Source organism: Notolepis coatsorum (assembly GCF_963971535.1).
Source record: "Notolepis coatsorum genome assembly, chromosome: 4".
NCBI classification, from domain to species: Eukaryota; Metazoa; Chordata; class Actinopteri; order Aulopiformes; family Paralepididae; genus Notolepis; species Notolepis coatsorum.
In genome coordinates, this window is record NC_140168.1 from 106,484,383 (window position 1) to 106,511,188 (window position 26,806).

At 51.2% G+C, this 26,806-nt stretch overlaps 1 protein-coding gene across 1 annotated transcript in view; it reads left to right on the plus strand.

The window, feature by feature from the left end:
• ripor2 (RHO family interacting cell polarization regulator 2) overlaps nucleotides 1–26,806 on the plus strand; it is a gene marked incomplete at its 5' end in the record, with an annotated part of 174,533 nt that overhangs the window by 140,110 nt on the left and 7,617 nt on the right. The window contains 9 exon segments of the mRNA XM_084312062.1: nucleotides 4,332–4,475; nucleotides 12,245–12,786; nucleotides 13,159–13,315; nucleotides 17,326–17,498; nucleotides 20,021–20,183; nucleotides 21,423–21,555; nucleotides 22,170–22,331; nucleotides 22,823–22,996; nucleotides 24,503–24,708. Coding sequence (XP_084168188.1) covers nucleotides 4,332–4,475; nucleotides 12,245–12,786; nucleotides 13,159–13,315; nucleotides 17,326–17,498; nucleotides 20,021–20,183; nucleotides 21,423–21,555; nucleotides 22,170–22,331; nucleotides 22,823–22,996; nucleotides 24,503–24,708 — 1,854 coding nt within the window.

Sequence of the window (26,806 nt, forward strand, 5' to 3'; positions counted from 1 at the left end):
CCTATGGAGAGAGTGGGAGACGGAACTCCGCTCACTCCCAGGTGTTAATATACGCCGCAGCTACTTCCCACCCACAGTGAGGCCAGAGATATGCAAGATCGACCTGCACGTATTCAGCGACGCCTCCGAAGTAGCCTACGGTTCGGTGGCTTACTTGCGTGCCCGAGAGGAGGGAGGAGAAATACATACTGCTTTCATCCGGGCTCGCTCAAGAATAGCCCCACGCAAGCAACAATCTATCCCGCGCCTAGAGCTCTGCGCAGCCCTAGCAGGAGCGCAGCTCGCCACGTTAATCCAACGTGAACTCACCATCCCGGTGCAAAGAACAATCTTGTGGTCAGACTCCACGACCGTACTCACATGGATCCGGTCTGATTCGTGCAGATACAAGGTCTTCGTGGGAGTCAGAGTCACCGAGATTCAAGAGTTAACAGAAGTAACCAGCTGGCGGTATGTGGACACCAAACACAACCCAGCTGACGTCATCACCCGGGGAATGTCCCTGGATGACCTCACCCGTCCCAACCTTTACAGTGACGGGCCAGAGTTCCTCAAGCTCCCCGAAGAAGAGTGGCCTACACCCACCCCACGGGAGGCGAGCAAAGAGGAGGCAGAGAACAAGAAACCTATGTTCTGTGGGTTGACACACACACTCGTCCCCACAGACCCGGTTCTAGACGATTGCCTCACCCTAGAGAGTGCGCAGCTAAAGACATTTCTGTGGCACCACCCAGAGGTTCAGCCCACAACTGACATTTCCGCAGCTGACTACGAAGAAGCAGAACTCCTTCTACTACAACGAGCCCAGAGAGACTCGTTCCCAGATGAGCTAGCCTGTCTACAGGGAGCAAAGCCCGTCCCATCAGACAGCAGACTGCTTCACCTGGCCCCCGAGAGCGACGCCCATAATCTCATCAGAGTGGGTGGTCGTCTGCGGAGAGCCCCAGACCTACCGGATGACGTTAAGTACCCGATAGTCTTGAACAGCCGACACAAGGTCACAGAACTGATCATAAAGAAATACGACGAGGATGTGCACCACGCAGGGGCAGAGAGAGTCTTCGCGGAGATCAGACGTCGTTATTGGATACTGCAAGGGAGAGAAGCAGTGCGGCGCTTCCAGCGAACCTGTCTAGACTGCCGTAAGTGGCGCGCGCAGCCCAGTATACCCCGGATGGCTGACCTAGAGAGAGACAATTTGACAGAAGGAACAGTCGTCATGATCATCGACCAGTCACTACCCAGAGCTATGTGGCCGGCTGGCCGCGTAAGCAAAGTGATCACCGATGGAAAGGTCCGAGCAGCTGAAGTGCTCGTCCAAGGACGGATTTACACCCGACCCGTGGCGAGGCTAATAGAACTGCCAAGGCTCCCTGATACTATTGATGACGACCATGACCCTATGACTTTGTGAGTTGACTGACCCTTACAGCGGACATTGAGTAGTGGACAGTGCGGTTAATCTGTCTCTGCTCAGCTAATTAGGTGGGACTAATTAGGGGGCGGCTGTTGTGAAGGATCAGATTAAACCGAATATATATATTTATTTATGGATATATATTTAATAGTATTTGTATATCGTTTGATATCCCTTGTATATTCCTTGTACATATACACGGAATATCCCTTTATTCTACTGCAGCCCATAATAGTTCATTCTCTTATTGGACAAAAGGACCAGGCGCCAGGGACAAGCCCCTGGCGTTCAAGTTCAAAGGTACCGACGAGACATGCCCTTACTAGCCTCAGCTCCGCGCAGGAATACGGCTACCGAAAGCAGAGCGGCACTACTTGTCCACCGTGCATATAAATATGGCGCAAGAAATGTAGAATTCCTCTTAGTCCTTTTACCCTTCTACCCAACTAAGTAACAAGACGTGAAGCCTCACCCCACGATACCGCGTGCGGTGTAGTACGGCCTGTTTGGCCTTAGAATAGCAGTGAGACCTTGTGCGAATTAATAGCTGAATTGCCAGAGTTTGGCACCGTATTTCTATTAAGTAATAATAGTCTATTATGTATGGTGCATCGTTCGGTTAGAGTTCTAAAGTGAGCAGCACCCCCATCGTTTCCTCGCGTTATCTAGAGTCTTAACCAGGTTGGGCAGACCACGCGTGGTGCTTTCATCCGAGGAGTTCTAGGCGAGGACGAGTGGACCTGCACATTGGATTACCTACCCCGACGACTGCTGAGCCCTATACGGCATGGAATATCTATTTGCTTTGATGCTTTGATTTGTGGAGCGGATAATCGCCAACACCGGTGAGTGTTGGATTTACCCCGAGAGGAGCCAAGGTGAGACGGCGCTCAGACCAGACTGAGGTCGCCTCGCTTCTTCTTCGTTGTGGACCTAAAGCTACAGCTACAGCTATCGTCTACAAGAGAGCCCAAGTGTATTCATCTGCGGATCAAGGTTCTACGGGCACTGTGTTCTGTACCTGGACTCTCCCTAGAAATCGTTGACCAGACGGGATACAGCCGACGGCTCTCCTACCCCCCTTACTGGCTTACAACCGGCGGGACCCCTTCAGTATATTATCCAGCTATAATCATTAAGTGACCATCGCTATAATTCCCTAAGAGCCAGGTTGTATACTTGCTTCCTGTGTAACCAGAGATTGGACATTCAGTGTTGATTTGCCTACGAATACTCATTTGCCTTACAAGTGCATTCAAATCATAAATGTAATAAGTAACTATTATATGTACCCTTTGCTATATATTAAATATTTGACTATTACCTTTGTGTGGACCTGATTTCATATGTGGGAAAGTGTTCATCATACTTAGATATCGTGTACTGTATGGCCAGTAATTAAAGTACATAAAGCGGTAGTGGTTTAATGATACCATACTTATCAATACAGTCAGGGAATTGTACCCCTCAGTTACACTAATGCTAATGCTAATGCTGATGCTGATGCTAATGCTGATGCTAATGCTAATGCTGATGCTGATGCTAATGCTGATGCTAATGCTAATGCTGATGCTAATGCTGATGCTGATGCTAATGCTGATGCTAATGCTGATGCTAATGCTGATGCTGATGCTAATACTAATGCTAATACTGATGCTAATGCTGATGCTAATGCTGATGCTGATGCTGATGCTAATGCTAATGCTAATACTAATACTAATGCTGATGCTAATACTAATGCTAATACTGATGCTAATGCTGATGCTAATGCCGATGCTGATGCTAATGCTAATGCTGATGCTAATACTAATGCTGATGCTGATGCTGATGCTAATACTAATGCTGATGCTGATGCTAATGCTGATGCTAATGCTAATGCTGATGCTAATGCTGATGCTGATGCTAATGCCAATGCTGATGCTAATGCTGATGCTAATGCTAATGCTGATGCTAATGCTGATGCTAATGCTAATGCTGATGCTAATGCTGATGCTGATGCTAATACTAATGCTAATACTGATGCTAATGCTGATGCTAATGCTAATGCTGATGCTGATGCTGATGCTAATGCTGATGCTGATGCTGATGCTAATACTAATGCTAATACTGATGCTGATGCTAATGCTGATGCTAATACTAATGCTAATACTAATACTAATGCTGATGCTGATGCTGATGCTAATGCTAATGCTAATGCTAATGCTAATGCTGATGCTAATGCTAATGCTGATGCTAATGCTGATGCTAATGCTAATACTAATGCTAATGCTAATACTAATGCTGATGCTAATGCTGATGCTAATGCTAATGATGATGCTAATGCTGATGCTAATACTAATGCTAATGCTGATGCTGATGCTAATGCTGATGCTAATGCTAATACTAATGCTGATGCTAATGCTAATGCTGATGCTAATGCTAATGCTGATGCTAATACTAATGCTAATGATAATACTAATGCTAATGCTAATGCTGATGCTAATGCTGATGCTGATGCTAATGCTAATACTAATGCTAATGCTAATACTAATGCTAATGCTGATGCTAATGCTGATGCTGATGCTAATGCTGATGCTAATACGCTGATGCTAATACTAATGCTAATGCTGATGCTAATGCTAATACTAATGCTGATGCTAATGCTGATGCTGATGCTAATACTAATGCTGATGCTAATGCTGATGCTAATGCTAATGCTAATACTAATGCTGATGCTGATGCTAATGCTGATGCTAATACTAATGCTGATGCTAATGCTGATGCTAATACTAATGCTGATGCTAATACTAATGCTAATGCTAATCCTACCCCCTCCCTCCAACTAACCGTCACCCATTCCCTCCTCTTCCTCCCCCTCCTCCATGTCAACGCCCCCCCCCCCCCCCCCCGCCTGCGTGTGCTTGTGTCACGGCAGTGGCGGCCCCGCCCCGTGGAGCGACAGCGCCTGTCCTTCCTGCACGCGCTCCGTGACTCTCTGCTGGAGAAGCTGCGGCGCAGTCGCTCCTTCGGGGACCTGGCCTCGCTGCGGCCGCGGCCCAAGTCCAGCCTGGAGGTCTACGTGAGTGTGGCGTGGCGTGGGGCGTGCCGTGAGTGTGGTGTGGGGCGTGCCGTGAGTGTGGCGTGGGGCGTGCCGTGAGTGTGGCGTGGCGTGGGGCGTGCCGTGAGTGTGGCGTGGGGCGTGCCGTGAGTGTGGCGTGGGGCGTGCCGTGAGTGTGGCGTGGCGTGGGGCGTGCCGTGAGTGTGGCGTGGGGCGTGCCGTGACATTTACATTTACATTTAGTCATTTAGCTGAAACGCTTTTATCCAAAGCGACTTATAAGTTCTGTACGACAAGTCATCAGGAAGGGCACAACTCTATCAGCTGAGTAACAATGTTCATCAAAGTGTTGAGTGCTACAGTGTAGGTTAGTTTATTAGGACAAGTGCATGACAGTAAGGTTATGCACTTGTTAGGGTTAGAGTTTTTTATTTTTTTATTTCAGATAATGGTTGAAGAAGTGCGTCTTTAGTCGACGGCGAAAGATTGGACGTGATTCGGCTGTCCTAACTGGGTGGGTAAGGACTGAGAATAGGCGACTTCTCTTTGATGACCCTCCCGGAGCTCGGATAGGAGTGGGTCTGAGGCGGCCAGAAGATGCAGAGCGTAGGGGTCTTGAGGGTGTGTAGTTAGAGACCATTGACCGGAGGTAGGTGGGAGCCGTTCCCTTTGCCGCACGGTATGCCAGGTCGAGGGCCTTGAAGCGGATACGTGCAGCAATGGGGAGCCAGTGCAGGTCCCTGAGAAGTGGGGTGACATGGGCCGACTTCGGCAGGTTTGAGATCAGGCGGGCGGCTGCGTTTTGAATGAGTTGAAGAGGCTTAGTGGCAGTGGCCGGGAGGCCAGCTAGCAGTGCGTTGCAGTAGTCGAGGCGGGAGATGACTGTTGATTGGACGAGGAGTTGGGTGGCTTCTTTTGTCAGGAAGGGGCGGATCCTTCTGACGTTGCTCAGGAGGAATCGGCAGGTTCTGGTTGTCGCTGCGATGTGAGCAGAGAAGTTCAACTGGTCGTTGAGGACAACACCAAGGTTCTTGGCGGTCGGGGACGCGGTCACAGCTGCATTCTCGACTGTGATGGAGAGGTCGGTCAGGGGGGAGGATTTGGCCCCGCAGGTGGAGCAATTCTGTTTAGCTTAGGTTCAGTTTGAGGTGGTTGGTCGTCATCCAGGCGGAGATGTCGGACAGACAGGCCGAGATCCGCTCAGAGACGTGGATATCTGAGGGAGGGAAGGAGAGGAAGAGTTGAGTATCATCGGCATAACAATGATAGGAGAAGCCATGAGACGTGATAATGTTACCCAGTGAGGGACGTGCCGTGAGTGTGGCATGGGGCGTGCCGTGAGTGTGGCGTGGGGCGTGCCGTGAGTGTGGCGTGGGGCGTGCCGTGAGTGTGGTGGGGCGTGCCGTGAGTGTGGGGTGGCGTGGGGCGTGCCGTGAGTGTGGGGTGGGGCGTGCCGTGAGTGTGGTGTGGGGCGTGGCGTGGCGTGGGGCGTGCCGTGAGTGTGGCGTGGGGCGTGCCGTGAGTGTGGCGTGGGGCGTGCCGTGAGTGTGGGGTGGCGTGGGGTGTGCCGTGAGTGTGGCGTGGCGTGCCGTGAGTGGGGCGTGCCGTGAGTGGGGCATGGGGCGTGCCGTGAGTGTGGCGTGGGGCGTGCCGTGAGTGTGGCGTGGGGCGTGCCGTGAGTGTGGTGGGGCGTGCCGTGAGTGTGGGGTGGCGTGGGGCGTGCCGTGAGTGTGGGGTGGGGCGTGCCGTGAGTGTGGCGTGGGGCGTGGCGTGGCGTGGGGCGTGCCGTGAGTGTGGCGTGGGGCGTGCCGTGAGTGTGGCGTGGGGCGTGCCGTGAGTGTGGGGTGGCGTGGGGTGTGCCGTGAGTGTGGCGTGGCGTGCCGTGAGTGGGGCGTGCCGTGAGTGGGGCGTGCCGTGAGTGGCGTGGCGTGCCCTGTGGCGTGGCGTGTGGCATGGCGTGTGGTGTGGCGTGCCATGGGGCGTGCCGTGTGGCGTGCCATGGGGCGTGCCGTGGGGCATGGCGTGTGGCGTGCTGTGGTGGAGGCCGCGCCCCTTCCTCCCGCTCCCTCCTTCCTTTGAGACCGCAAGGAGACCATGTGATGTGGGTTTTCTTTTTCTGGCTGCAAAATCTTTCGATCGATATCATCGATGTAGAAACTTACGCACCTTGGCTCGATTAGTGTCGGCCAACCCAAGGATGCAAATACTAATGAAGCCGATGTTTGCATCGCAAAAGACTTATATTAATCTCATCATTGTAAGTAGAATGTGACAATAACTGTCCTTCCTTTGGGTTTGTCAGGTTGAAGGGATGGTAATGTTGTACATGGGGGCAAAGGCATCCAACATTTACGCTTCGCTAAAGAGCCAATCCACTTGTTTTTCCCGAATCGTATCTTTGCAACCAGAGCAAAATTGTGTTCCTAGACGGCCTCCCGCTGGTGTGGCTCACTTCCTGTCACATGGCCTCCTGCTGGTGTGGGCTCACTTCCTGTCACATGGCCTCCCGCTGGTGTGGGCTCACTTCCTGTCCCCCGCTGGTGTGGACTCACTTCCTGTCCCCCGCTGGTGTGGACTCACTTCCTGTCACATGGCCTCCTGCTGGTGTGGACTCACTTCCTGTCCCCCGCTGGTGTGGGCTCACTTCCTGTCACATGGCCTCCCGCTGGTGTGGACTCACTTCCTGTCCCCCGCTGGTGTGGGCTCACTTCCTGTCACATGGCCTCCCGCTGGTGTGGACTCACTTCCTGTCCCCCGCTGGTGTGGGCTCACTTCCTGTCACATGGCCTCCCGCTGGTGTGGACTCACTTCCTGTCCCCCGCTGGTGTGGGCTCACTTCCTGTCACATGGCCTCCCGCTGGTGTGGACTCACTTCCTGTCCCCCGCTGGTGTGGGCTCACTTCCTGTCACATGGCCTCCCGCTGGTGTGGACTCACTTCCTGTCCCCTGCTGGTGTGGGCTCACTTCCTGTCACATGGCCTCCCGCTGGTGTGGGCTCACTTCCTGTCACATGGCCTCCCGCTGGTGTGGACTCACTTCCTGTCCCCCGCTGGTGTGGACTCACTTCCTGTCACATGGCCTCCCGCTGGTGTGGACTCACTTCCTGTCCCCCGCTGGTGTGGGCTCACTTCCTGTCACATGGCCTCCCACTGGTGTGGACTCACTTCCTGTCCCCCGCTGGTGTGGGCTCATTTCCTGTCACATGGCCTCCCGCTGGTGTGGACTCACTTCCTGTCCCCCGCTGGTGTGGGCTAATTTCCTGTCACATGGCCTCCCGCTGGTGTGGACTCACTTCCTGTCCCCCGCTGGTGTGGGCTCATTTCCTGTCACATGGCCTCCCGCTGGTGTGGACTCACTTCCTGTCACATGGCCTCCCGCTGGTGTGGACTCACTTCCTGTCCCCCGCTGGTGTGGGCTCATTTCCTGTCACATGGCCTCTCCGAGGGGCCTCCTGTGTGGCTACTCTTGCCTGTGTGTTTGCATGAAGGACGTGTTGTGGAACTTGTGATCAGAGTGATCTGTGTTCAGAGTGATCTGTGATCTGTGATCAGAGTGATCTGTGTTCAGAGTGATCTGTGATCTGTGATCAGAGTGATCTGTGTTCAGAGTGATCTGTGTTCAGAGTGATCTGTGATCAGAGTGATCTGTGTTCAGAGTGATCTGTGTTCAGAGTGATCTGTGTTCAGAGTGATCTGTGATCAGAGTGATCTGTGTTCAGAGTGATCTGTGTTCAGAGTGATCTGTGATCAGAGTGATCTGTGTTCAGAGTGATCTGTGATCAGAGTGATCTGTGTTCAGAGTGATCTGTGTTCAGAGTGATCTGTGTTCAGAGTGATCTGTGATCAGAGTGATCTGTGATCAGAGTGATCTGTGTTCAGAGTGATCTGTGATCTGTGAACAGAGTGATCTGTGATCAGAGTGATCTGTGATCTGTGTTCAGAGAGAGTGAAGTTAAGAGAATAGAGAGTGAAGTTAAGAGAATAGAGAGTGAAGTAGGGCGGCTACGTGGCGTAGTGGGAAAGGCACTCGCCACAAAATGCTGGAGACGCTGGGCTCGTCGGTTCGAGCCCAGCGCTCCACATTTGCTTTCAGTTTAGCTGGTCGTCCGTACTAATCAAGTTCAAGTTTCAAGTTTCTTTAATAGTTGTCATACAGAAGTACAGAATACTTTTATACAAAATGCTTCTTACTGTTACGCTCCAGAGACTGTGCAAGACAAGATAAGTATGAAATAAAATAACATAGTAACATACACATTGGCCGTATTAGGGGGTGGGAAACTGATGGGTGGGGATCGGGCGTTGTGGACAGCGACTCCTACAGGTCGGTTGGTGCGCCTGCGCAGTAGAATCAGGAAGTGTCGGGGGCAGCGTGAGCCTCCCACGCGTTACTCCTCGCCACTGAGAGATCGAGCTGCGCAGGAGAAAAGATGCGACTGCTGTTACCTCAAGTACCGGAGGGGACTTGTGCTATGTATGACTTAGTCCACATTGCAGCCGGCTTGTGGGAGGCAAGAAACAGCGTTCGTGACAGGGGAGGGTTGAATTGGATGATACGAAATTGGGATGGGAGAAAATATAGAAAATGGGAGAAAAAGTGGATAAAAAAAAAGAGAATAGAGAGTGAAGTTAAGAGAAGAGAGAGTGAAGTTAAGAGAATAGAGTGAAGTTAAGAGAATAGAGTGAAGTTAAGAGAATAGAGAGTGAAGTTAAGAGAATAGAGTGAAGTTAAGAGAATAGAGTGAAGTTAAGAGAATAGAGAGTGAAGTTAAGAGAATAGAGAGTGAAGTTAAGAGAATAGAGAGTGAAGTTAAGAGAATAGAGAGTGAAGTTAAGAGATTAGAGAGTGAAGTTAAGAGAATAGAGAGTGAAGTTAAGAGAATAGAATGAAGTTAAGAGAATAGAGAGTGAAGTTAAGAGAATAGAGAGTGAAGTTAAGAGAATAGAGAGTGAAGTTAAGAGAATAGAGTGAAGTTAAGAGAATAGAGAGTGAAGTTAACAGAATAGAGAGCGGAGTTAACCCCCTGAGGTCTAGAGTTTCTAGCTCCACCTTCTCAGAATATTCTCTTTTTTGTTTGTTACATAATGTAAAATTACAGATTCATACCTTCAAAATAAGCCATCAATTGTCAAATTTGAGACGATAGTTTTCAATCAATGTCCTATCAAACATTCTGGTACAGTCATTACCAATTTGCAGCAGGAGCCTCTGAAGAGAATTCAGTGAATTCAGCTAATGATAAGGGAACTACACTCCTTCCCAGAATGCAATGTGATGTCAATGTCAATGACTAATTCACACCATGAAACAAAGGCCCAGCAGGGAACAATTACGGCTGAATGGGGGTATAGTGTGACTGATCAATACAGGCAGGCCTACAGCAACACACACTTTGATTTGATGCCATCATGCATACACACACTAGATAGACAGAGGTTTAGATATTTAGATAGATATATAATAGTAATATAATAGAAAGAGAGAGAGAGAGAGAGATAATAGTAATATAATAGAAAGAGAGAGAGAGAGAGAGAGAGAGAGAGAGAGATAGAGAGAGATAGAGAGAGAGAAAGAAAGAAAGAAAGAAAGAAAGAAAGAAAGAAAGAAAGAAAGAGAGAGAGAGAGAGAGAGAGAGAGAGAGAGAGAGAGAGAGAGAGAGAGAGAGAGAGAGAGAAAGAAGAGATAGAGGGAGAGAGAGGGATATAGAGGAAGAGAAAGAAAGAGGGAGATACAGAGGAGAGATGGAGGGAGAGAGAGGGAGAGAGAGGGATATAGAGGAAGATAAAGAAAGAGGGAGATACAGACAGAGAGAGAGAGAGAAAGAAAGAAAGAAGAGATAGAGGGAGAGAGGGGGAGAGAGAGGGATATAGAGGAAGAGAAAGAAAGAGGGAGATACAGACAGAGAGAGAGAGAGAGAGAGAGGGAGAGAGAGAGAGAAAGCTCCTGTCTGGTAGAGATTTGGGCTCTACTGAGCCTACCTTTCTAGTTGAAACGTTGCAATTTTTACATCATGCGTAAGCTGTCAACTAACTAGACAGAAAGAAAGAAAGAAAGAAAGAAAGAAAGAAAGAAAGAAAGAAAGAAAGAAAGAAAGAAAGAAAGAAAGAAAGAAAGAAAGAAAGAAAGAAAGAAAGAAAGAAAGAAAGAAAGAAAGAAAGAAAGAAAGAAAGAAGAGATAGAGGGAGAGAGAGGGATATAGAGGAAGAGAAAGAAAGAGGGAGATACAGAGGAGAGATGGAGGGAGAGAGAGGGAGATATAGATAGACATGAAACCTAGGTATGTAATTTCATCTTTCCTTGTGACAATATTGTCACCCACTGTACAAGACTGTACAAGAAATTCCTTCTGTAATGTACTGATTTCTTTTGATTTCTCTGTTTGAGAGAGAGAGAGAGAGTGTGTGTGTGTGTGTGTGTGTGCAGGGGAGTAGCTGGGGGGGGGGGGTTAGGATGATTCCAAGGGCCCAGCAAATGCCCCAAATTTTTTTATAGATTGGGGGCCCCACATTTTTTAATAGATTGGGGGCCCACAAATTGATTCTTTCATGGGGCCCAGAATCTCCAGCTACGCCCCTGTGAGCGCACCTTTCTACTCTAGAGAGCTGTCATCACCGTGATGCGCGCTTGAATGAACTGCGAGATAACTCATAACTCGTACACACACGCACTCTGTCTCTGCCATACAGTAGTTATGTTGTTTTAGCGCGACGTGGGTATATACACGGGCGAGTATGAAAAGCATGTTAGACTACTTTTAATACATAAATTAACGTTCCGTCGGGTCCCGTGTATTCTCGAGAATGATAATAATAATAATGCAGGACCTCTTCAGATTATATTATCAACGACAGACAGTGAGAAACACAACCCCCCCCCCCTCTCGCGCTGAAGAATATGCATATTAGATCACTCAGTGATTAACACCTATGCGCTGTTTGTGTGTGCGCGCGTCCATGTATGTGCGTTTCGTGACGCGATGTAGTTCTTATCGCAAATGGAGATTATTACAATCATACCATCTAGCAAGAATTAAATGTATTTACAAGTCGTATTAGGTTTAGCAAGTTGGGGGACGTATACCTTACATGTCAAAGCACTAGAAATGGCAATTTCTCTATTTTTATCGACTTTTTGAGCATTTAAGAGGGATTCTAATTCTTTTGTTGTCCGCCGACGGGTTCAAAGCTCCAGCGTGACCCCTAAGGGTTGAGAATAGAGAGCGGAGGTGGTTGAGTCCTCTTCCTCACCTGTTACACCTCCATGCATAAGATTAGTGGATAACTTAGCCACTCTATATGTATCTCATACAAACAGACCCGCTCTTCTCTCTGTTTTAAAGGCCTCTTGTTGGTGAACCAGGTAGTGTTCCAGAGATCCAGGGTATTATGAATTAAATTTGAGGTTTATTTGAAGCATCTGAAGAATCTAAAGAAAACATCAAAAGAAAGATTCCAATCTTCCTGCTCATTAAGCCACCTGAGATCCAAAAGTCCCGCCCCCCACTCTCAATGTGCACTACCAACCTTTGGATGGTGGGTGGGCTAGATGACTACGGAGGTGCAGAAGGCAAATGTAAATAAATAATAGGGCTGACCTCGATTAGTCGAATGGAATGATACAAAAATAAATTGGTTTATTATTATTTATTCAGGGGGTCGGCAAATTTCAGCCAATCAAAGTCGACTATACAAATCCTTAGTCGGGGACAGGCCTAATAAACAATAGATGAACTAAGAACACAACAGCATGGCTCCAACATGGCGTCCTCACCCTCTTCTCTTCCCTCGCAGGCCACCTTACCGGACGACGTGTTCGAGCACGGCGGCTGCGGCGTGGCCGAGTGCAAGCGCCTCTCCTTCACCTTCTCCGACACGTCAGGCTCCAGCCCCGCCCCCAGCGCCCGCTCCCAGAGCAAGTCCAACCCCGAGATCACCGTCACGCCCCCGGAGACGACCGACGCGGCCCACCACACGCCGCCGCGAGAGGACTCCATCACGGAGGAGGAGGAGGACGACGAAGAGGAAGGCGAGACGAGAAGCAGAGGCACCAGCCTCGCCAGCGACGAGGCGGCGGAGGAGTGGGAGCGCACGGAGTCCCAGCGCGGCTCGGACCGCGGCCCTGCGGCGGCGTCCCTGAGCTCCGAGGGGCTGCTCGCCGCGGTGGCGCCGGAGGATGTGTTCCTGGACCACGCGGACGCCGCCGAGCCGGTGGAGCTGGACACGGAGGAGCCCGGCAGCCTCACCAGGCAGCTCGTCAGGAGGCTCACCTCCTCGGACATGGTGGCCCGTGGGGGCTCGTCCGGGACCGTTGGTGGGGGCGGGGCTGGGGGCTCGTCCGGGACCGCTGGTGGGGGCGGGGCTGGGGGCTCGTCCGGGACAGCTGGTGGGGGTGGGGGCTCGTCCGGGACCGCCGGTGGGGGCGGGGCTGGGGGCTCGTCCGGGCCCGCTGGTGGGGGCGGGGTTGGGGGCTCGTCCGGGACCATTGGTGGGGTTGGGGGCTCGTCCGGGAGCGCTGGTGGGGGCGGGGTTGGGGGCTCGTCCGGGACCATTGGTGGGGTTGGGGGCTCGTCCGGGAGCGCTGGTGGGGGCGGGGTTGGGGGCTCGTCCGGGACCATTGGTGGGGTTGGTGGCTCGTCCGGGAGCGCTGGTGGGGGCGGGGTTGGGGGCTCGTCCGGGACCGCCGGTGGGGGCGGGGTTGGGGGTAGTCCCGGTTGGGCCGGGGAGGGCAGCGGGGCCTTCCTGGAGAGCGGCCTGGAGGAAGCCATCCAGACTCTGCTGCTGAGGCTGGAGTCGCTGACGCAGCGCTGCCACGAGCTGCAGGACCTGGAGCAGGAAGTGATGCGGCTGGAGGACATGCTGAAGGTGAGCGCCCCCCGGTGACCATGTGGAACTCTTAACCAGCAGCAGTCATAGTGTATATTTTCAGCAATATGTTTGTGAAATATTAGTTTTGGAAATGTATTTGGAAACAGGCGAATATAGATGCTAAAAAAAATCTGTGCCGCCATTTTGTTTGTAGTCATATGAGGAGAGACCCAGGGCTTTCGAATGGCGTTGCAATTTCGAAAAACGACACTAATCCAGCTCAAGCCAGCTCCTGTCAATCAAATGACTTGTGGAATAACTTTTTTATTTCTCTTATTTTTCGGGATTATCTACGACAAACCTGAATGTTATTGGCATAAATTAGAACACAGTTAGTTTATCTACCTTTCTGTGAACGTTTAGCAAAAATCGGCGTTGTAATCTGATGAAGAATGGCAGAGCCATTTCCATTATAAAAAGGTAACTGAGTGGCGGTTAGGTGGCCGAGCGGAGATTGCGTTCGTCACCAACCCCGGAGCTGTGAGCTGGATTCGCCTGTTCGAATCCAGCTCACAGCTCCGGGGTTGTCACCAGCTTGGCTGGCCGTCTGCACTAATACAATTGGCAGTATCAGAGGGTGGGAGAAGCTGGCGGGGTGGGTCCGGGTCGTTGTAAACAGCGACTCCTACAGTTCTGTCAGGGCGCCTGCTAAGCGCGGATAGGACTTGAGGGGGATAGTGTGGTCCTCCCACACGCTACGCCCTCTCGATGAGAATCCGCGCTGCCAGGTGAAAAGAAGCGGTGATTGGCTGGACGTGTGTCGGAGGAAGCACGTGGTAGCCTCCACTCTCCCAGATGATCTGACTGTGGGGGGTAAGTGTGCAGCGACCAGGAAGGGACTGGGAATTGGCATACGACTAACATTGGGATGGGAGAAAATCGGAGGAAAAATGGAGGGGGAAAAAGATCAATAAAAAAAATAAAAAATAAAAAGGTAACTGTACTTACAGTAGATTTCATTCACGGTTCTTGCTGCACGCCTGGTGATACTAAATCCAGATTGAACTCTGCCATTGGAAAGAGGAGATTTGGCCCGATCCATAGATGTGCGATTTTGGCTATAATAAGGTAATTTATAGGCCTGGTATTCTATATTCTATAATAATATTTCAAAATGTGTCCGGATGGCAGAATTCAGTACTGTATCTACAAAACCTTCTGTTTAATCATCTTCCCTTTATTCATTTGCTTAGAATTTGTACACGTGATCTCAAGAAGGTGCTGAACGAGCTCAGTGGCAGTTTTTGTCTGGTAATTTTTAGCATGGTGTTATTCACTGTCAAAGATGAAAAAGAAAGTATTAAAAAAATATAATTGATATTCTCCTTTTGGTTCATTACAATTTACTCAAGCCTAGTAACAGACACAATATTTCTGACACTGGGGAATACATTCACTGAGGTCCATAGATGTCCCTAGAAGTGGAGCAATCTTCCATTTACTATTCTTTGGCGGATTTTTCAAAAATAGGGCTAGGGCTTAAGAGGTTAAAGTGGAGATGAAGCAGTGAACAATGTGATCCTAGTTTGTTTGTTGTGTACCTTGTGTAAGACAGGGTCCTATAATAAAATGTGAAATCCTGCTTATTTGTCTGAAAAATCAAATATAATTTCCCTGTTTTCGCCATGGGCGGCGCCATTTTGTTGCTGACGTCACGGTGTTGGTTTGGTGTATACACTGCTGGTTAGCTGCATAGTAAACATGGACTGTCGGGTCAGTCAAATGTTGCCTACCAAACAACGGGACCGCAGTGGTTCTTTTTGTATTGCTCCTGGCTGTTCAAACGAATTTACCGTGTGAAAGAGAGAGGAAAGTTGGTTAATTTCCACAAACTACCAGTGAAAAAAAGTGTTGTTGGCACGTTGGCTCAGGCTGGCTGCACTCAGGCGGCGCGATCAGCCTGTTGGACAGGGAAGGAGGATCTGCAGCGAACACTTCATTGCCTCGGATTATGTTGGGCGGGAGGTTTGTCCAGAAGACCACTAATCAGCTGAAGCCTGATGCGGTTCCCTCGGTCTTCGGCAGTTCAGCGTCGGGAGCATTTAGCCTGCTGGCTACCTAGCGCCAGGTACAAGCGTTAGCTCCCGGAGCGATGGCTAGTTAGTTAGCACCAGCCGGGTGCCGGCGTTAGCTCCCGGGAGCGATGGCTAGTTAGTTAGCACCAGCCGGGTACCAGCGTTAGCTCCCGGAGCGATGGCTAGTTAGTTAGCACCAGCCGGGTGCCGGCGTTAGCTCCCGGGAGCGATGGCTAGTTAGTTAGCACCAGCCGGGTACCAGCGTTAGCTCCCGGAGCGATGGCTAGTTAGTTAGCACCAGCCGGGTACCAGCGTTAGCTCCCGGAGCGATGGCTAGTTAGTTAGCACCAGCCGGGTGCCGGCGTTAGCTCCCGGAGCGATGGCTAGCTAGTTAGCACCAGCCGGGTACCAGTGTTAGCTCCCGGAGCGATGGCTAGTTAGTTAGCACCAGCCGGGTGCCGGCGTTAGCTCCCGGAGCGATGGCTAGTTACTTAGCACCAGCCGGGTGCCGGCGTTAGCTCCCGGAGCGATGGCTAGCTAGTTAGCACCAGCCGGGTACCAGCGTTAGCTCCCGGAGCAATGGCTAGTTAGTTAGCACCAGCCGGGTGCCGGTGTTAGCTCCCGGAGCGATGGCTAGTTAGTTAGCACCAGCCGGGTGCCGGCGTTAGCTCCCGGAGCGATGGCTAGTTAGTTAGCACCAGCCGGGTGCTGGCGTAAGCTCCCGGAGCGATGGCTAGTTAGTTAGCACCAGCCGGGTACCGGCGTTAGCTCCCGGAGCGATGGCTAGCTAGTTAGCACCAGCCGGGTGCCGGCGTTAGCTCCCGGAGCGATGGCTAGTTAGTTAGCACCAGCCGGGTGCCGGCGTTAGCTCCGGGAGCGATGGCTAGTTAGTTAGCACCAGCCGGGTACCAGCGTTAGCTCCGGGAGCGATGGCTAGTTAGTTAGCACGAGCCGGGTGCCGGCGTTAGCTCCCGGGAGCGATGGCTAGCTAGTTAGCACCAGCCGGGTACCAGCGTTAGCTCCCGGAGTGATGGCTAGTTAGTTAGCACCAGCCGGGTGCCGGCGTTAGCTCCCGGAGCGATGGCTAGTTAGTTAGCACCAGCCGGGTGCCGGCGTTAGCTCCCGGAGCGATGGCTAGTTAGTTAGCACCAGCCGGGTGCCGGCGTTAGCTCCCGGAGCGATGGCTAGTTAGTTAGCACCAGCCGGGTACCGGCGTTAGCTCCCGGAACGATGGCTAGTTAGTTAGCACCAGCCGGGTGCCGGGGTTAGCTCCCGGAGCGATGGCTAGTTAGTTAGCACCAGCCGGGTGCCGGCGTTAGCTCCCGGAGCGATGGCTAGTTAGTTAGCACCAGCCGGGTACCGGCGTTAGCTCCCGGAGCGATGGCTATCTAGTTAGCACCAGCCGGGTGCCGGCGTTAGCTCCCGGAGCGATGGCTAGTTAGTTAGCACCAGCCGGGTGCCGGCGTTAGCTCCCGGAGCGATGGCTAGTTAGTTAGCACCAGCCGGGTACCGGCGTTGGCTCCCGGAGCGATGGCTATCTAGTTAGCACCAGCCGGGTGCCGGCGTTAGCTCCCGGGAGCGATGGCTAGTTAGTTAGCACCAGCCGGGTGCCGGCGTTAGCTCCCGGAGCGATGGCTAGCTAGTTAGCACCAGCCGGGTGCCGGCGTTAGCTCCCGGAGCGATGGCTAGTTAGTTAGCACCAGCCGGGTACCAGCGTTAGCTCCCGGAGCGATGGCTAGTTAGTTAGCACCAGCCGGGTGCCGGCGTTAGCTCCCGGAGCGATGGCTAGTTAGTTAGCACCAGCCGGGTGCTGGCGTTAGCTCCCGGAGCGATGGCTAGCTAGTTAGCACCAGCCGGGTGCCGGCGTTAGCTCCCGGAGCGATGGCTAGCTAGTTAGCACCAGCCGGGTGCCGGCGTTGTCCTCCTCCGGTCCTCCTCATGTCCTCCTCCGGTCCTCCTCATGTCCTCCTCATGTCCTCCTGTCCTCCACAGTGTCGTCTCCCCGGCCACAGGAGTCGCTCCTCCAGCCTCAGCCTGACGGTGGAGAGCGCCCTGGAGAGCTTTGACTTCCTCAACACATCCGACTTCGACGACGAGGACACCGGGGACGCCGTCCCCCCGCCCGGGTCACCCCCCGTCTTCCACATGGAGGCAGACCAGATAGGGTGAGGGGGGAGGGAGAGGGGGAGGGAGGAGGGAGAGGGTGAGGGGGAGGGAGGAGGGAGGAGGCAGACCAGATAGGATGAGGGGGGAGGGAGGAGGGTGAGGGGGAGGGAGGAGGCAGACCAGATAGGATGAGGGGGGAGGGAGGAGGGTGAGGGGGAGGGAGGAGGGAGGAGGCAGACCAGATAGGGTGAGGGGGGAGGGAGGAGGGTGAGGGTGAGGAGGAGGGAGGAGGCAGACCAGATAGGATGAGGGGGGAGGGAGGAGGGGGAGGGAGGAGGGAGGAGGCAGACCAGATAGGATGAGGGGGGAGGGAGAGGGGGAGGGAGGAGGGAGGAGGCAGACCAGATAGGGTGAGGGGGAGGGAGGAGGGTGAGGAGGAGGGAGGAGGCAGACCAGATAGGATGAGGGGGGAGGGAGAGGGGGAGGGAGGAGGCAGACCAGATAGGGTGAGGGGGGAGGGAGGAGGGTGAGGAGGAGGGAGGAGGCAGACCAGATAGGGTGAGGGGGGAGGGAGGAGGGGGAGGGAGGAGGCAGACCAGATAGGGTGAGGGGGGAGGGAGAGGGGGAGGGGGAGGGAGGAGGCAGACCAGATAGGGTGAAGGGGGAGGGAGAGGGAGGAGGGAGGAGGCAGACCAGATAGGGTGAGGGGGAGGGTGAGGGGGAGGGAGGAGGGGGAGGCAGACCAGATAGGGTGAGGGGGGAGGCAGACCAGATAGGGTGAGGGGGGAGGGAGACCAGATAGGGAGGAGGGGGAGGGAGACCAGATAGGGTGAGGGGGGAGGGAGACCAGATAGGGTGAGGGGGAGGCAGACCAGATAGGGTGAGGGGGGAGGCAGACCAGATAGGGTGAGGGGGGAGGCAGACCAGATAGGGTGAGGGGGAGGCAGACCAGATAGGGTGAGGGGGGAGGCAGACCAGATAGGGGGAGGGGGGAGGCTGACCAGATAGGGTGAGGGGGGAGGGAGACCAGATAGGGTGAGGGGGGAGGCAGACCAGATAGGGTGAGGCAGACCAGATAGGGTGAGGGAGGAGGGAGACCAGATAGGGTGAGGGGGGAGGCAGACCAGATAGGGTGAGGGGGGAGGGAGACCAGATAGGGTGAGGGAGGAGGGAGACCAGATAGGGTGAGGGAGGAGGCAGACCAGATAGGGTGAGGGGGGAGGGAGACCAGATAGGGTGAGGGGGGAGGCAGACCAGATAGGGTGAGGCAGACCAGATAGGGTGAGGGAGGAGGGAGACCAGATAGGGTGAGGGGGGAGGCAGACCAGATAGGGTGAGGGGGGAGGGAGACCAGATAGGGTGAGGGAGGAGGGAGACCAGATAGGGTGAGGGAGGAGGCAGACCAGATAGGGTGAGGGGGGAGGGAGACCAGATAGGGTGAGGGGGGAGGGAGACCAGTTAGGGTGAGGGGGGAGGGAGACCAGATAGGGAGGAGGGGGGAGGGAGACCAGATAGGGTGAGGGGGGAGGCAGATCAGATAGGGTGAGGGGGGAGGGAGACCAGATAGGGTGAGGGGGGAGGCAGACCAGATAGGGTGAGGGGGGAGGGAGACCAGATAGGGTGAGGGGGGAGGCAGACCAGATAGGGTGAGGGGGGAGGGAGACCAGATAGGGTGAGGGGGGAGGCAGATCAGATAGGGAGGAGGGGGGAGGGAGACCAGATATGGTGAGGGGGGAGGGAGACCAGATAGGGTGAGGGGGGAGGCAGATCAGATAGGGTGAGGGGGGAGGGAGACCAGATGGGGGGAGGGAGACCAGATAGGGTGAGGGGGGAGGGGGAGGGAGGAGGGGGGAGGCAGACCAGATAGGGTGAGGGAGGAGGGAGACCAGATAGGGTGAGGGGGAGGGAGACCAGATAGGGTGAGGGGGGAGGGAGACCAGATAGGGTGAGGGGGGAGGCAGACCAGATAGGGTGAGGGGGGAGGCAGACCAGATAGGGAGGAGGGGGGAGGGAGACCAGATAGGGTGAGGGGGGAGGCAGACCAGATAGGGTGAGGGGGGAGGCAGACCAGATAGGGTGAGGGGGGAGGCAGACCAGATAGGGTGAGGGGGGAGGGAGACCAGATAGGGTGAGGGGGGAGGCTGACCAGATAGGGTGAGGGGGGAGGGAGACCAGATAGGGTGAGGGGGGAGGCTGACCAGATAGGGTGAGGGAGGAGGGAGACCAGATAGGGTGAGGGGGGAGGGAGACCAGATAGGGTGAGGAGGGAGGGAGACCAGATAGGGTGAGGGGGAGGCAGACCAGATAGATACATGAACCCTTTCACTGCCACACTACAGAAGGTTAACCCTAACCGTCGGTAGTGTGATAGCAAAGGGTTAACCTTCTGTAGTATGGCAGTGAAAGGGTTAACCTGCTGGCATGTGGCAGTGAAAGGGTTAACCTTCTGTGTACTGTCGCAGTGAAAGGGTTAACCGTTTTGGTAGCGCGGCAGTGAAAGTGTTAAAGCACAGAGTGCTGTTTCTTGCTCTGCTATTGCCCCCTGGTGGTGACCGTGTGTATGTGCCTGTCTGTGTTCCAGGGGCGAGCATCCGGAGGCCAGGGCCCACCTGAGCGAAGCCCTGACGGAGGACACCGGGGTGGGCAACAGCGTGGCCGGCAGCCCCCTGCCCCTCACCACCAGCAACGAGAACCTGGACGTAGCCATCGTCATCCACCTGCAGTACTGCGATCACCTCATACAGGTGGGCTGCTGGGTGTTGTAGTTCTTTATTCCTAGTGTTTCTGTAGTTCTGTAACTCATCATACATGTGGGCTGCTGGGTGTTGTAGTTCTTTATTCCTAGTGTTTCTGTAGTTCTGTAACTCATCATACATGTGGGCTGCTGGGTGTTGTAGTTCTTTATTCCTAGTGTTTCTGTAGTTCTGTAATCTCATCATACATGTGGGCTGCTGGGTGTTGTAGTTCTTTATTCCTAGTGTTTCTGTAGTTCTGTAACTCATCATACAGGTGGGCTGCTGGGTGTTGTAGTTATTTATTCCTAGTGTTTCTGTAGTTCTGTAATCACCTCATACAGGTGGGCTGCTGGGTGTTGTAGTTCTTTATTCCTAGGAAATTTGCTTATTTGCCATCTACCCTGGAGTTAGACAAGCAGATACATACCCTTTTCTTCTCTGTGCACGCATTAGGCTTAGTGAACAGCCGCACCATTAGCCTAGCTTAGCGTCATTCACTGGAAGTAAGTGTGCCAGTGTAGCCTAGTTCCCAACAGCCATGAAATACACTCCAAATACAACTCCAAAACCTTCCTGTAAACATGTTGTGACCTGTGTATTTACCACGCGGAGAAAAAAATTATAATAATAATTAGACATTTTCATTTTCTAAGCAGATATATACTCTATATAACTATTTTTGCCGAACCACTGCTTCCTGGGTGCAGTGATTTCATCACCTCAAAAGCCCTGTTGATTTTTGAAAAACGTTTTGGAGTTGTATTTGGAGTGTATTTCGTGACTGAACTAGGATACACTGGCACACCTACTTCCAGTGAATGACGCTAAGCTAGGCTGACGGTGTGGCTGTTGGATTGATTGAAGTGGGTTTTTACATGTGTTTTTATCTCATCTCTTATCTTCTTTGGGGGGTCAGCCAAGTGCATTGTGGGCCTGTGAAGCCCATTGAGACGTGTGGTGTGACCGTAGGCTACACAAATACATCTTGTAAATAGGAATTAGGGCTAGAGGTAAATCTGAACTGTCCTTTAATTCTTTCTTTTTCTCTCTTTCTCTCTCCCTCTGTGTGTGCGTGCGTGTGTGTGTGTGTGTGTGTGTGTGTGTGTGTGTGTGTGTGTGTGTGTGTGTGTGTGTGTGTGTGTGTGTGTGTGTGTGTGTGTGTGTGTGTGTGTGTGTGTGTGTGTGTGTGTGTGTGTGTGTGTGTGTGTGTGTGTGTGTGTGTGTGTGTGTGTGTGTGTGTGTGTGTAGCTGCTGAGTGGCGTGTGCGGCGTGTGGGAGAGGCGGGACGTTCTCCAGAAGCTGTCGAGTCAGACCCAGCTGTTGGAGGACCTGGGAGAGACCAGTGTGGAGCGACTGGGAGCCCTGACCTCTGCTGCTGACGGTAGGTGACCTCTCACCTCTGCTGTAGGCAGCCTGTCACTTCTGCTCAGGGAGTCATTTGCTTGCAGAAAGCTAGAGGCCTTTGGGAAGTGTAGTTTTGAAAGATTCCAACTCTCATTGAAAGCTCTGGATGTCCTCTTCTCAAAATGACTCAAAATGACTACATTCACCGACGGCCAGTCATTCAAAATGGCCGATTTCCACGAAAACAACAACAAATTTTTTTTAACTAAAATCACACTAATAACTGCATTTTTTTTTTTTTTTTTTAGTCCTACTCTTTAACCCTTTCACTGCCACACGACAGAAGGTTAACCCTTTACTATCACACAACCGATCTGCGGAGCTAATGATGCTAATGATGGAGCATCGCCGTCGGTTGTGTGATAGTAAAGGGCTAACCTTCTGTATTGTCACAGTGAAAGGGTTAACCGGCTGTCGTGTGGCAGTGAAAGGGTTAATGACTTCATATGAAATGCTATTGGTCTTTGACTGTCTGTCCTCTCTGATGTCTCTCTCTCTCTCTCTCTCTCTCTCTCTCTCTCTCTCTCTCTCTCGCTCTCTCTCTCTCTCTCTCTCTCTCTCTCGCTCTCTCTCTCTCTCTCTCTCTCTCAGTCCTCCCAGCTCTAGCGCAGCGCCCCCTCCTGGTGTCTCTGTGGGATGACTGGAGCGGCTCCACAGGGCTCTTCCACACCACGCTGGACCGTGTCTTCAAACGCATGCACCAGAGCTACAGCGCCGCCCTGCTGGAGAGGCACCCACACACCGCTGACACAGGTAGCTACAGCGCCGCCCTGCTGGAGGGACACCCACACACCGCTGACACAGGTAGCTACAGCGCCGCCCTGCTGGAGGGACACCCACACACCGCTGACACAGGTAGCTACAGCGCCGCCCTGCTGGAGAGGCACCCACACACCGCTGACACAGGTAGCTACAGCGCCGCCCTGCTGGAGAGGCACCCACACCGCTGACACAGGTAGCTACAGCGCCGCCCTGCTGGAGGGACACCCACACACCGCTGACACAGGTAGCTACAGCGCCGCCCTGCTGGAGGGACACCCACACACCGCTGACACAGGTAGCTACAGCGCCGCCCTGCTGGAGGGACACCCACACACCGCTGACACAGGTAGCTACAGCGCCGCCCTGCTGGAGGGGCACCCACACCGCTGACACAGGTAGAGAGGCTGGAGTATTTCTGTATCACACACTCTCCTCTGATTGGTCAGGTGTTGTACTATAACACTCTCTCTCCTCCCCTCCAGTGATTGGTCTGGTGGTGGGTGAGATGGCGGACAGGCCTGACCTGCAGTTCCCCTCCTGTCCTCCCGTGGCGCTGTTGTCCCGGGACGTCCTGACGGTGTTCCAGTTCCACAGCTACGTCCTGCAGCACGGCGTGACGGACATGGAGACCCACCTGCTGCAGCTGCTGCGAGAGGGTGAGGGGCGGGGCTTAAAGAGGCATTCTGACGATGTCTTTACCTGAATCCTATCGTCATTATTATTTTTAAACATCTGGCAGAGTTTTTGGCTAGGTGGTCGGCAAGGCGCTCACCACCAATGCAGGAGACGCTGGGTTCGAGCCCAGCTCTCCGCATTGCTATCAGCTTGGCTGGTCGTTCATACTAACACAATTGGCAGTGTTAGGGGGTGGGAAGCTGATGGGTGGGGATCGGACGTTGTGGACAGCGACTCCTACAGGTCGGTTGGTGCGCCTGCGCAGCAGAATCAGGAAGCGACGGGGGCGGCGTGCCCTCCAAAACACAGACCCCCGACGCTGAGAGATCACGCTGTGCAGGTGAAAAGATGCGACGGCTGCCTCCTCGAGTATCGGAGGGGATGTAAGGCTTAGTCCACATTGCAGGGGAGGGTAGAATTGGACGATACGAAATTGGGATGGGAGAAAAATAGAAAATGGGAGAAAAAAGTAGATAAAAAAAAAAACATCTGGCAGAGTTTCTTAGAAGGTGCAGCCGAGACACAGTGTCGTGTCCGATTAACAGATTATCACACAGATTATCACACAGATTACCGCACAGATTATCACATCCTCCTCACAACATAATCATTGGATTAAGGTTGAAAAACAGTGAACACCCTATATCAGGGTACAGTGCACATATATGTTGCCCGTGCTACAGAAGAATCGGTCTCTGTGATGAATGAATTTACTGCAGTAGCACCCGTGCGATAGAGGTTCGGTTCATATCGATACTCTTATATTCTGTCTCTCTTCTGTCTCTCTCCTCTCTCTCTCTCCTGTCTCTCTCCTGTCTCTCTCCTGTCTCTCTCTCCTCTCTCTCTCTCTCCTGTATCTCTCTCTCCTCTCTCTCTCCTGTCTCTCTCTCCTCTCTCTCTCTCTCTCTCTCTCTCTCTGTCTCTCTCTGTCTCTCTCCTGCCTCACACACCGTCTCTCTCCTGTCTCTCTCTCTCTCTCTCTCTCTCCTGTATCTCTCTCTCCTGTCTCTCTCCTGTCTCTCTCTCCTCTCTCTCTCTCTCTCTCTCTCTCTCTCTCTCCTGTCTCTCTCCTGTCTCTCTCTCCTCTCTCTCTCTCTCCTGTATCTCTCCTGTCTCTCTCTCTCTCTCTCTCTCTCTCTCTCTCTCTCTCTCTCTCTCTCTCTCTCTCTCTCTCTCTCTCTCTCTCTCTCCTGTCTCTCTCCTTTCTCTCTCTCCTCTCTCTCCTCTCTCTCTCTCTCTCTCTGTCTCTCTCTGTCTCTCTCCTGTATCTCTCTCTCCTGTCTCTCTCCTGTATCTCTCTCCTGTCTCTCTCCTCTCTCTCTCTCTCCTGTATCTCTCTCTCCTCTCTCTCTCTCCTCTCTCTCTCTCTCTCCTGTATCTCTCTCTCCTGTCTCTCTCTCCTCTCTCTCTCTCTCTCTCTCTCTCTCTCTGTCTCTCTCTGTCTCTCTCCTGCCTCACACACCGTCTCTCTCCTGCCTCACACACAGGGGTGTTTGCGGAGGCCCTCAGCAGTGGGGACCCTGTGCGGTGCCTCTCGGAGCTGCAGGAGGTGCCCCTGTCCTCCCTGTGGCCCCGGAGGTCCACTCTGAGGGCCCTGGCCGGCCTGCTCAGCGCAGGGGACCCCCAGCTGAGCCAGGCGGCGGCCGACTACCTCTCCTCCGCAGCCACTCCTCACACGCACTTCAGAGCCAAGGTCGGTGTGATATATAGGTTATATATATGTTATATATATGTGAGATATATAGGTTATATATATAGGTTATATATATGTGATATATATATATGTGAGATATATAGGTTATATATATAGGTTATATATATGTGATATAGGTGATATATATATGTGAGATATATAGGTTATATATATGTGATATAGGTGATAGTAGTAGTTTATTTTTTCAGTCATCATCACACACAGTACAATATACATCATCATTTATCAATATTTGATTATTTACAGTGACTGAAAAGGTACAGACTGAAGCATAGTGCTTATATGTGCCTGTCCTATATTCTTACCAAAAAATACAAAAATGTATACTCCAAAACAGTATTCTAAAGAAAAGAAAAAAAAGCAAGCAAAACTGTATTATTCACCCTTGCAGTTTTTCAAAATTTAGCTTTACAAAAAAAATACAAAAATGTAGATTCCAAAACAGTATTCTAAAAGAAAACAAACAAACAAAACAGTGTTATTCACCCTTGTAGTTTTCAAAAATAGCTTTACAAACCTTTTTCTTAAAAACCAAAATCGAATTACTCATTCTTATTACATGGCGTTTTCACATTCGCCGAAATGCTTGCTTGTGATTGGTCAATAGCGCTCCGTTACCCCTAGCAGCGGTCAATTATCACACAATAATGACCGCTGTGCGCAGCTGTTCGCAATCAAGCCCACAATAATGACCGCTGTGCGCAGCTGTTCGCAATCAAGCCCACTGACATCAGTGCTGCCGCCGGCGAAGCTGCCGGCGATGACAGGGGGCGGAGCGACGAGCGGAGCCAGAAGCCCAGAACCAGTGTTGCGAGTCGATGTAAAATGAATTAGGTATATTGTTAGTAAGTTAGCCATGTAATAAGCGGGATAATGTATAGCTATACTCGATCATTGTCGCAAAATAATTGACCTCGGCGAGGCGCCTCGGTATTTTAAACTCTGTGTCGGTCAATTATTTTGCGACAATGACCTCGTAGCTATACATTATCCCTTACTTAACTGTGAGATTCTTAAAGGTGAGATATATAGGTTATATATATATGTGATATAGGTGAGATATATAGGTTATATATATGTGAGATATATAGGTTATATATATATGTGAGATATATAGGTTATATATATGTGAGATATATAGGTTATTATATATGTGAGATATATAGGTTATATATATATATGTGAGATATGTGAGATATATAGGTTATATATATGTGAGATATGTGAGATATATAGGTTATATATGTGATATAGGTGTGATATATATATGTGAGATATATAGGTGATATATATATGTGAGATATATATGTGAGATATATAGGTTATATATATATATATATGTGAGATATGTGAGATATATAGGTTATATATATGTGATATAGGTGTGATATATATAGGATATATATATACGTGAGATATATAGGTTATATATATGTGAGATATGTGAGATATATAGGTTATATATATGTGATGTAGGTGTGATATATGTGAGATATATAGGTTAATATATATGTGAGATATATAGGTTATATATATGTGAGATATATAGGTTATATATATGTGAGATATATAGGTTATATATATGTGAGATATATAGGTTATATATATGTGATATAGGTGTGATATATATGTGAGATATATAGGTTATATATATGTGATATAGGTGGTGTGATATATATGAGATATATAGGTTATATATATGTGATATAGGTGTGATATATATGTGAGATATATAGGTTATATATATGTGAGATATATAGGTTATATATATGTGATATAGGTGTGATATATGTGAGATATGTGAGATATATAGGTTATATATATGTGAGATATATATGTTATATATATATGTGAGATATGTGAGATATATAGGTTATATATATGTGATATAGGTGTGATATATATGTGAGATATATAGGTTATATATATGTGATATAGGTGTGATATATATGTGAGATAGATTATATATGTGAGATATATAGGTTATATATATATGTGAGATATATAGGTTATATATGTGATATAGGTGTGATATATATGTGAGATATATAGGTTATATATATATGTGAGATATGTG